The sequence below is a fragment of the Saccostrea cucullata genome, unplaced genomic scaffold, assembly GCF_032062105.1.
Source record: "Saccostrea cucullata isolate Sc308-1 unplaced genomic scaffold, CSIRO_AGI_Scuc_v1 ctg295, whole genome shotgun sequence".
NCBI classification, from domain to species: Eukaryota; Metazoa; Mollusca; class Bivalvia; order Ostreida; family Ostreidae; genus Saccostrea; species Saccostrea cuccullata.
Window position 1 is genome coordinate 24,901 of NW_026937303.1, and position 11,183 is coordinate 36,083.

At 31.5% G+C, this 11,183-nt stretch overlaps 2 protein-coding genes across 2 annotated transcripts; one reads left to right on the forward strand and one right to left on the reverse strand.

Moving 5' to 3' along the window:
• Positions 1–552: 552 nt before the first annotated feature.
• LOC134247792 (large ribosomal subunit protein mL55-like) lies at positions 553–3,207 on the reverse strand. Its single transcript, XM_062730180.1, has 3 exons — positions 3,055–3,207; positions 1,232–1,403; positions 553–821 (listed from the first exon to the last, which is right to left on the reverse strand). Exons 1-3 carry the CDS (start codon positions 3,072–3,074, stop codon positions 675–677), a joined length of 339 nt encoding a protein of 112 aa, XP_062586164.1. The 5' UTR covers positions 3,075–3,207; the 3' UTR covers positions 553–674.
• A 243-nt stretch (positions 3,208–3,450) lies between these two features.
• Positions 3,451–10,133, forward strand: LOC134247807 (cystinosin-like). Its single transcript, XM_062730196.1, has 9 exons — positions 3,451–3,587; positions 3,691–3,814; positions 4,458–4,664; positions 5,164–5,304; positions 5,640–5,739; positions 6,287–6,406; positions 6,626–6,802; positions 8,204–8,321; positions 9,443–10,133. The coding sequence occupies exons 1-9, from the start codon at positions 3,497–3,499 to the stop codon at positions 9,607–9,609; spliced, it is 1,245 nt and encodes a 414-aa protein (XP_062586180.1). The 5' UTR covers positions 3,451–3,496; the 3' UTR covers positions 9,610–10,133.
• Positions 10,134–11,183: the final 1,050 nt, after the last annotated feature.

An 11,183-nucleotide genomic window follows, 5' to 3' on the forward strand; every position in this document is an offset into this window, starting at 1 on the left:
AAATAAACAGAAACTTGGTGGACCAGTAGACAAACCGACAGACAGAAATCAAGGCAATATGCCCTCTCTTCTTTGAAGGAGGGCATAAATATACCAGTATATACAATTTTTTTTTAATATGGTACATACTATCCATCCCTTGATTCATCATCCATCTCAATTTTTTTTTTTTTAGAGTTTATAGTTACTTGGGAATTGACCAAAAACCTTAACCTTGTCACTCAGCTGGAAAATCTAGGTCAGATTTAGCATCCGAAGCATCATCCATGTCTGGTAGTGTCTATCCCTAGATGCACTGAACATGCAAGTTTGATCGAGGTAGAACTTACAGTTACTTTAAATAGGATGCTGACAGTGGGGGAATAATGGAAGCTCATCTTCACTTAGGACTGAGGAGCAAAAAGGAACATCTGTCTGTTTATATATTTAAATAATCCATATTCATAGGGTCAGATTTGTTCCAACACATCAGCAATAGAGCAATTCCTCCAAATGTTCACTTTTAATCCTCTTTCACAAAATAATATAAATGGTTATGAATGAAATATCAAACCAATTTAAATCTACATTTAATATTCATTCTCAATTTGTAAAATCACTACAAATCTACATAAAAAAATCTTTCAACTTCTTACAAGGTCTTATAATTTTTTTTTTAACACTATATTGATCTATTATGATCTGTTCATGTATTGAAGATATTTTCGTCTGTCGTAATTATCCTCAATTTCTTTCTCCACTTTGATTTCTGTTTTTGGTTTCCGTCTTTGCTTTAGGGCAAGCTGTTCTTCAGGTGAAAGTTTTGTAATGTCTATTGGTAGCTGACAAAATAGTAAATAGGTACAACGAGATTAAACAGGTATCAAATGTAAAAGAAGAATGGTTAAAGCATTTTGTCCTTAATCACCACAGGTACTTGTTTTGAAAATAAATTTTGAACCCATGGTATTATAATAACATCCTTGTGTTATACTATATGTTAAAAATTTGTTTCCTGTGGTAATCACTTCTAATGAAAAAAGGAGAATTACTATGCTTAACTACTGTAAACTACATTTCAAAAGAAATTTTTTGACGTAATTAATACATATAATAATTGTTTAAGACATGATTGCACCTTTGTCTTTAAGGTAACAAAAGTACATGTAAAGTGTAGTTTCATATTTTTTTTTCTTTTAATAAGTGTTTAAGATATGTAAATCAGACAGAATCTGTAAGTGATTCCTGTTACCTTTATGATTTGTCTGGGCTTGTGGTATCTGATATTTATCGTAGCACCATTCGGGAGAACAAGGATAGTTGGATAAAGACGTTCATAATACTTGCGTTGTATTTTCGAACATGTTGCCTTGTTGCTGACGTGTCTAATACATGCCTGACAAGTGATGAGAATTTCTCTGTACCTAAAATATAGTTAGGGAAAGATTATTGATTATTAAAGTGTGTGCTCATTAGGAATTTCACTGTGCTTCATTAAAAAAACAGTGAAAAGAAATGGACAAAACTTTTAAATGCTTTAAAAAAGTTTTCATATATCTACATAATAATTACACAATATCAGCCTTTCTAAAATTCAATGACCACAATGTACGTTAAAAGTATACTACCTGTCCATAACAGGTCCAGTACAATCACTAGATTTAAATAAAATTATAGGTAGAATTACCTACGTAGCTTTATTTACCTACCTCAGGTAGCTTTATTTAACTATTTCAATGAAACTTTTCACAATTTTTCTTTTTATTTAAGAGACAAAAAATTGCAATTAAATGACAATTAATATTTATACTGCGGAGGTTTTAAAAAACAAACCAAAGCAGAGATAGTTATACATACAATTTGGAGCAAAACTGCATTGTTTGGTTAACAATTTGGAGCATGAAACATTGTGCTGAATAATACTGATCTATTATCATGTTAACCAGAACTGGACTTCTTTGTCATTTCATTCAAGGAGTAACTGTTCTAACTGCCATACGTAGCCACAAAACTTTCAGAACTTTGATTGCAATTGTGCAGAAAAAGACAATTCTTGAAGAGTGATTTTTACAAAGTTGAAAATGATCACTGCATCAACACGATATTTTCTGCACACCCTGAGAAAAATGATTTTTTATATAAATAAATTGATTTGGTAGCTAAATCTAGTGATTGTACCAGACCTGCTTAATTCACTGTAGCTGCAGATCTGTAGCGTTATGGTTTTATATATTTGTCTTTGACCATAACGCTACAGATCCGTTAATGCAAGAAAGGTGCAATTTACAGCGCAATATTTTTTGCGCACTTTGGGAGAGAATTTCTCAACGTACTAGCATTGCTAAAGTAATTACCTTTCACTCCCTAATTCTAGACACATTCTGTAGCCAATAAGTATATTTTATCAACCTCCCAACCATTTATAGTTGTCTCCACAGGCAATAAACTCGCTTGAAGTGAATTTTCAGCAATCTAACATACAATTTTAATCAAGCGAGTTTATCACTTGTTGAGACGACTATAAAAGATAGGTAGATGGATAAAATATACAGATAAGTTATATAATGTGCCTAGAATGAAGGAGTGATCGATGCTGGAAAGTGGAGAAATTTTCCCCAAAAGTGTGCAAAAAATATTGCACCGTAAATTGCACCTGTTTTTCATTACGTGATCTGTAGCGTTATGGTCAAAGACAAATATATTACATAAAACCATAACGCTACAGATCTGCAGCTAAATTCATAATGTTGGTGATATATTATTATATAAATCTTTAGATGTCAAATTAAAATATATATATATATATATACATATATATAATGGTGAGTTTCTTACAGTTTTACGTAAAAGAAAAAGAAAAGTCCAATTTTCTAAAATATTTTTTTTTTCATTAAAAAACACCAACATTTCGAATTTACTCTGATATTTCTTACTCCTTTAAGATATTATATATCTCAAAGACATTTTGGCACCTATATGTGATTCTAAAACATTATAGTTAAAAAAATTATTATGAAATCTATATTATTTGATCATCATAACGATTTAAGAAAATAAATAAAAAACAAACTTCACCTTGTCAAGAGACTTGCCATTTTTTCGGCAGCAACTATTAACTTTTACCGATGAAACTCGTATTAGCTTAGTGAAGTTCACTGAATATGTGTGACCTTACCATTTACCATTTTGTAACAATATTAAACTTATCTTAATCTCTTCAGTGAGTTATTTTTGCTAAACTCAGGTAACTGAGCCTGAATTTCGACAATAAATAATTGTATTAAATGTACGAGCTAATGTATAATATCGCTTACATCAATATTTTTTTTTTCATTATTATAGACAACAAGAAGGAAAAATAGTAAATTTTGCAACACGTGACTAACAAACACGAATTAAGATACAATATCATATACATTTATTCGAAAATATGGATATATACAAAGATAGATAAATATTTTTTGTGTTGATATAAGGGTCATGTGACTGAAGTGAAGTTTTCCAGCAAATTATTTTCATGATTTTTGAGGAAATGGTTACTAGACAAGCACGACGCTACATTTTGAGCAATTCATTATGTTGTACTGTGCTTTGTTTACTTTGTATATGTAAGTAATTTGTTTGAATTTTATGAATCAATGACTGAAAGATGCATGATGTCAACTTTTTGTGTTCATGTTTTGTCTAATTTTATATCTTTGTTTAACTCAGGTATACCTGTTGTATCAACAGAAATTGATGTAGACCAGAATGAGACAAAAGTACTCCTGATGTTCTCCAAATCAGAATTAAAGACAGTGGTGGGCGATGTCAAGGATCTACATTTGACGCTGAAGTATAGTGATTTAAATGTGACATATACATTTGCATTAACGACGTTTATTATACCTCTACTGATTTTCTCTATATAAAAAAATGTTTATTAGTCAAGTGAGCTAATCCCCACTCTGCAAGCTAATATCCAGTTATCTGCAATCCTCATTTTTTAACTTAAATTACTTTGTATTGGTATGATAAATTATTGTTAAAGGGTATATCATTGAGGTAAATTCCAGTTCCCCTCGACCAGGGCTATTTCCTTCGACTTTACCTGAGGAAATAGCCCTGGCCTTTGGGAATTGGACTTTTGCTAACTCCCTCAAAATATATATACTGTATACTTTAACTGCTAATTTAACTTTAACTGTAATTCATTATTCATAAACTGTCAAATGCCCTAACAAGTTATCTTTTGGAAAAAAAAATGTCTTCGTAGATATAGCTAGAAATGTTCTCACAGAAGTACTGAGCATATCAAATTGTCATCAAGAATGCCACCCAATATTTTCAAGCATTTGAAAGAAACTAATTCCACAAAATAGATTAAATGTGTATATACATTCATAGAGTTGGATTCCCCCTAGTATTATGGATAAAATTACATACAAATAAATAGTGTCATTCATTTTAATTTTATTATTCCCTTGCATTTTTTACAGTGATACCACTGCTAGCAATGCCACGGTGACCTTTACTTACCAGATAGGGGACACAATCAGCTCTGTGGAGAACGACCACTACATAGAGCCAGTTCCTGATGTCTTTATTTTAGCCAATCAGACTAGGACGATGTCATTCAACATTACGAGCACTGGTGTGGGCCATTTCAACCTCGGAGTCAACTCATCGTCAAAACAGTTTACTAAGTATATCATACAGTAACAATAGAATAGCTTTAAACACTTAAAAAAACCTTTTGTATGTTTTTTAATTAGATTTTGTGTTGCCTGCATAGCATGACAGACACGTATTACATAGGGACTACTTGTTCTGGTATTTGTCTGTCCAGTATCTTATCACCTGTTATGGTGAATTCAATTATACAAATGAGTTTTAGGAATAAGACCCTCTTTTTCTGTGGGCCACCTTTCTTTCCAAAAAAAAAAATCCCAAAGAAACAAACAAATACAAAACAAACAAGCAAACAAACAAAGAAAATTACTGTAGACAGATATTTCTGGACTGATCTGAGTTAATAAATTAAAGTTTAAAATATAATTCTTGCTGTGAAGGTTATATTGAACCTGAGTGTCCTACAATACTACTATTTTAGGAATGAGCCAGATATAAATTTGTACATTATTAATTCTATCTTTGTTTTGTTTTACATGTATATAAATGTCTTGATATACATTGTACTTGTAGATTATCTGAGCAGTTTGTTAGGATCACCATCGTTCATAGCTCAGCTCTGGTTGTGATTAATTCTGTGATTGGCTGGATCTACTTTGTGGCCTGGTCTGTTTCTTTTTATCCCCAGGTATATGAAAACTGGAGGAGAAAAAGGTTTGTCTAATCACTCAAGTCACATAATTATAAGGAAGGCTTTAATAATGGAGTCATTGAAACTCTGTAAAGCTTGACAGCTGAAATATGTACATATTTAATGAAAATTTAACTTTTAAAGTTAAAACTAGAATTTCTTTTACCGGTACTTAATAATTTTTGAAAATATTTTTGCAATTTTATCTGAAACTAAGTGTTTGGATATTGGCTTTTAAACACATAAACTCTCCTTACTTACAAAATGTCACACAACTTGTAAGATAAGCATTATGGTTCATGTACATCTAACTGGTGACTCTCGTAAACTTAGAATATAAATTAACTTTGGTTTACAGTGTGGTTGGTCTGAATTTTGACTTCCTTTTGTACAACATCACAGGATTCCTGGCCTACGGCTTCTTCAATGTTGGAATGTACTGGGTCAATGATGTTAAGGTAGGCTAATTTAACATTGTAAAATTTGTGTCTGAAAGTTTTATCAAAATTTGTGATACATAATGATATTAATAAAAATCTTCTCCAACTGTATCTTTATTTCTGATCTTGATTTCTTCCTTTGTCCTTGAATTTAATATTCCTCATTTTGAATTTACCTTTAATACTTTCACTATATTTGTTCTAAATATTTTTATCAAACTTAATATTATGATACAAACTAGTGTAAGCAATTTGGTTTATATTTTACTGACCTCAATTTCCCTGTGACCTTCATTTTTTTAAATTACCTGTTAGATATCTAAAACTTTAAACAAGAATGCACATAGATTAAAGCAATAATTCAAATGGTACTTCATAATTTTCTGACTTGACCTCCAGTGTCATAACTTTGTGACCTTGACTTTCTTTATGACTTTGAACTTCACTTTTTCCTAATGTTGTTGTTCCTTTATCTTACTGTTTCTATAAATTCAGAATTATCATGTAGTCTACTGTACAACTGTGAATACTGAATACCTATGTTTCATTTCTTATTTATTTACAGGCGGAATACATGAATAAACATCCAAGGGGAATAAATCCTGTACAGCTGAATGATGTCATTTTTACACTTCATGCAGTGTTCGTGACAACTATAACAATATTTCAGTGTTTTATTTATGATGTAAGTTTGCACCTTTTAAATACTTTTCAGTAAAGAGTATTTGGAAAATTTTCACAATTCTTAGGTGACCATAAAGGCTGATGTGCCTGTTATTTTAATAAATTGAAATTTAGAGGATGTGTATCTTGAGGAATAATTCAGATAAACAGCAAGCAAGGTAATCCATCAGATTTTTAACAATGACTGTTTATAATTATGAAATGATTTTATCTTTGACAGAGAGGGGGTCAGAAGATCTCTAAGATTTGTATTACCCTGGTGTCTCTAGCCTGGCTGTTTATTGTCGTGGCATTATTTATTGTTATTTTTGGAGATGACATCATCACCTGGCTACAGTATCTATACTATTTCTCATATGTCAAGCTGGGGGTTACCATCATCAAATACATCCCACAGGTAATAGTTTTATGAATTAGAGTCTGTTTTAATTACATAGGATCACAAAACAGCTCTTCTTCCACACAGAGCAGATATACATGTATTTGTCAAGTTCGTAACATTATTTTTTAAAGGTCTCAGTGGGCATATGAGTATGGCTATATAATTCAAAAGATATATAAGATGGAGGGCTCTTTCACTTATAGTGGGATTTCAAACCATTAAAAAATTTTAACATCCAAATACAGGGGGAATTTAAAAAGTGAATTTTAGCAAATAAAAAAGGGAAATTAAATAAGAAAAAAATGGAAGAAATGAACATGCTTATCTAAAATGTGATCAATCACAAGTGGCAATAGTTAAAAATCAGATAGCATACATCTACCCAGTAATGATAAAATTGGGTGGGGGCATTATAGCAACTTAGCTCAATCAAAATGGTAATTAATATCAATTCTATGTAAATATCAAAATGACGTGGCCATGCGATGTCTTGGATTCAGATAATTTTTTTCTTACTGAAAAGATACTGAATGAAAAGATTGACTATATGAAATAAAGCATGGTAGTTTACCTGGTTGCCATGGAAACGGGGCTAAAAGGTGTAAATTATAGTGAATATTGCTATTTATCAATAATTTCTAGAAAGTTCTTGATTTACCCATAAATTTTTTTTATTCTCATAAAACCTTAGAATATATAGTTTATTTAATGATACATGGTTATAAATATTTCAGTTGTCAAAATGGTGAAAAATTTCATTGAATATGACTAAAAAAGTCAATTTTGGCAAATCACCAATTTTCATGCAATAATTTCTAGAAAGTTTTTGATTTACCCATAAATTTTTTTTATTCTCATAAAACCTTAGAATATATGGTTTATTTAATGATACATGGTTACAAATATATCAGTTGTCAAAATGGTGAAAAATTTCAATGAATATGACTAAAAAAGACAAATTCGGCAAATTGCCAATTTGCTAACAGCCCAAATGCAGCAATGAAAATTCGCTTAATATCCATTCAAATATCTTGAATGAAATTTATTTCTGAGATTTAAGTTATATGAGCTCAGAGAATATAATTTTCATGTGAATTTACACTAATTTATTGAATGTGCACTAATTTAATTTAAAACAGAGCAAAATTTGCTTAATCGGAGGGTTCTAAATATAACATCCTTGTTACCATGGCAACCAAATTGAAAAGTTAGACTTTAACATCATATTTATTAAAGGTATGCCAATTGTAGTAAATGGTGTGAAATTCAGCTAAATCGGAGACATGTCATGTCCACGACCCTATTTAAAATTTTGATTTTTATAGAGAATTGATATTAATATCTTAACATATTTTTTCTCTCAATGAAAAAGTATTTTTGATATATAAGAAATAAGTACCTCTCCTGATTACACAGGCCTGGATGAACTGTAAGAGGCAGAGTACACTGGGATGGAGTATTGGGAACGTCCTCCTGGACTTCACTGGAGGCAGCTTCAGTCTTCTACAGATGTTCCTGTTAGCTTACAATAATGGTGAGTATTAGTCTATAACAATTAATGGTGAGTAGTCAGCCTTCAACAATGGTGAGTAGTTAGGCTTTAAAAATGCTGAGTAGTCAGTATGATATTTTTTAGCTCACCTGAGCAGAAGGCTCAAGTGAGCTTTTCTGATCACATTTTGGCTTTAAAAATGCTGAGTAGTCAGTATGATATTTTTTAGCTCACCTGAACCGAAGGCTCAAGTGAGCTTTTCTGATCACATTTTGTCCGTCGTCTGTCTGTCTGTCAGTCTATCTGTAAACAGGGTTTTAACATTTTTGACTTCTTCTCAAGAACCATTGGGCTAGAAAAGCTTAAACTTATGTGGAAGCATACTAAGGTAGTGTAGATTCTAAATTGTTCAAATCATGACCCCCGGGGGTTGGGCGGGGCCACAATAGGGAATCAAAGTTTTACATAGAAATATATAGAAAAAAAACTTTTAAAATCTTCTTCTCAAGAACCAGTCGGTCAGAAAAGCTAAAATTTATGTGGAAGCATCCTGGGGTAGTGTAGATTCTCAGTTATACAAATTGTGACCCCCAAGGGGCCACAATAATAAGGAATCAAAGTTTTACATAGAAATAAATAGGAAATTTCTTTAAAAATCTTTTTCTCAAGAACCTTTGGGCCAGAAAAGCTGAAACTTATGTGGAAGCATTCTTTGGTACTGTAGATTCTAAATTGTTCAAATCATGAGCCCTGGGGGTAGGGTGGGGCTACAATATGGAATCAAAGTTTTACATAGAAATATATAAGAAAAATTTTTAAAATTCTTCTTCTCAAGAATCCCTGGGCCAGCAGAACTAAAACTTATATGACAGCATCCTGAGGTAGTGTAGATTCTAAATTGTTCAATTCATGACCCCTGGGAGTAGGACGGGGCCATAATTTGGAATCACAATAGGTTATTACAAGGGGGAAATCTGGTAAAGAACAGCATGGTCAAAGCTACTCAGATGAGCGATGTGGCCCATGGGCCTCTTGTTTTAATAGTGCTGAATACTACAAAAAAAATTCTTACTGAAACTTTTTTTCTGCTCAAGTAAAAAGAAGGCATAATAGAATTTTAAACCCACTTGACTGTTTTCAATTTCATTGACTTTGCTTGACAGATGATTGGTCGTCTATATTTGGAGACCCCACTAAGTTTGGATTGGGTGCCTTTTCCATATTGTTTGACATCCTCTTCATGGTGCAGCACTACTGTTTGTTCAGGGGGAGAGATCCGTATGAAAGTCTGAACAACTACGAGGAGGTCTACAGTCCCCTCATCAAGTAACTGTCTACAGAGATAGAGATACTCAGGGCAGCTTAGGTTTGTCATTGTTTTAACAATGACAAGCTCATAGCAACTCTCCTATGTGATTCGGTGCAATATAAACTTATGAGACTGTTGTGTATCTGAACAATGACTCATTTTATATAATGAAGAGTGATTTATTTGTTATACATTGTTATAATACATGAATGGATTCTGTGAGAAAGTTGTATTTTGTATAAGTACCATAACATTTTATGTGGAAGAAAAAGTGCTTCTGATCTGTAAATCAGTCCTTCATTAATTATTAAGAACATGTTAATTTTTCTGTGATATGTGTGGATTTTTTTTTTTATATGGAACCTGTGTCCTAACATTTTTATGCTATTACTGTATAAACTGTATGCATTGTTAGAGAAAAAAACATTTTGATATAATCTTGTTGATAAAAATGCCCATTATAATACAGTCATGTTTTTTTGCATTGTTGTAATTCAATTATATTATGCATTTTTGTGAGGTCATTAAAGGTGGTTTGCAGAAAATATTTCTATACATTTAATGGAACTCTTAAAAAAATATATAATAAATATCGGTACCTGTCTTCTACTTGCTGGTTTGGGCTCTGCTTTTTGTGTTTGTGTGTATATGTGGAGATGGAATTGTTTCCCAGATTGATGGCAAAGCCAATATTTCTTTTTCGCTCCTAAGAAGATTATTGAGGAGCACATCATGAATGGTACTCTGAAATAATATATATATTTATGGTATAAAATGAATGATATAAAATGAATTTTTACAATCCCCACTCACACACACACATGCACTAAAGGCCTAGTGACAAATTGTGGGGAAAATGGGATTATATTTATTTACCGAATAATTTTCTGGAAATTTAAAGTATTTGAAAGTAAAATCCATAAACCAGCTTAAAAGCTATGGTCTTAACTTCTTAATACATATTTTCTCTATATATTCTTATAAATAGTTTACAAGTATGAATCTATTATAATTGCCAATTTAACTTTCTGAGGCCTGTTTTATAAAATAATTTATAACCAAAACAAAAAAAATCAGGAGATAGTGAAATTTTACAGAATAAATGATTCTGTTGGAAATTGCCATTGTTAAGGATTTTTTCTTCATTTCTTTTAAAAAAGGTAAAAATCATTTTTAATAAAATGCAAATTATAAAGCTAGTAAAAAAATTTAGTTGTAAGTCCTTTTTGTAAAACGACCCTCGTCTCTGCTAGGATTATTTAAAGATGAATTCCTATGATCAAGTGAAAGGTGATATAGTTTTCTCCCCTGGCAGGTTGCAAACTGGGTAAGCATCACACAACATACAATAAAATACATTGGACCATAATATGCAGCTTCCCAGCCAGAGACCCCCCCCTCCCAAAAAAAAAAAAAACAACAGCAACAAAACTAATAGCAAATTTTTTAAAAAATCTGATTTAATTATTATTGGAACTTCCACAGATAATTAAAACTATACATGTCGAGCATTGCATATACAATTACAAAAAAAATCCGGAAAATCAATCCTTTCCTATTTGAGTGTTGTATGTGCCAAGAGGAAACAACTCTCT

Coding starts and splice junctions, on each gene's coding strand:
- LOC134247792 (XM_062730180.1), bottom strand. CDS start 3,074: ATGGCAAGTCTCTTGACAAG. Junction 1,404..3,054: donor ATGGCAAGTCTCTTGACAAG/GTGAAGTTTGTT, acceptor ACTATATTTTAG/GTACAGAGAAATTCTCATCA. Junction 822..1,231: donor AGCCCAGACAAATCATAAAG/GTAACAGGAATC, acceptor CTATTTTGTCAG/CTACCAATAGACATTACAAA.
- LOC134247807 (XM_062730196.1), top strand. CDS start 3,497: ATGATTTTTGAGGAAATGGTTACTAGACAAGCACGACGCTACATTTTG. Junction 3,588..3,690: donor GCTTTGTTTACTTTGTATAT/GTAAGTAATTTG, acceptor TGTTTAACTCAG/GTATACCTGTTGTATCAACA. Junction 5,305..5,639: donor GAAAACTGGAGGAGAAAAAG/GTTTGTCTAATC, acceptor TTTGGTTTACAG/TGTGGTTGGTCTGAATTTTG.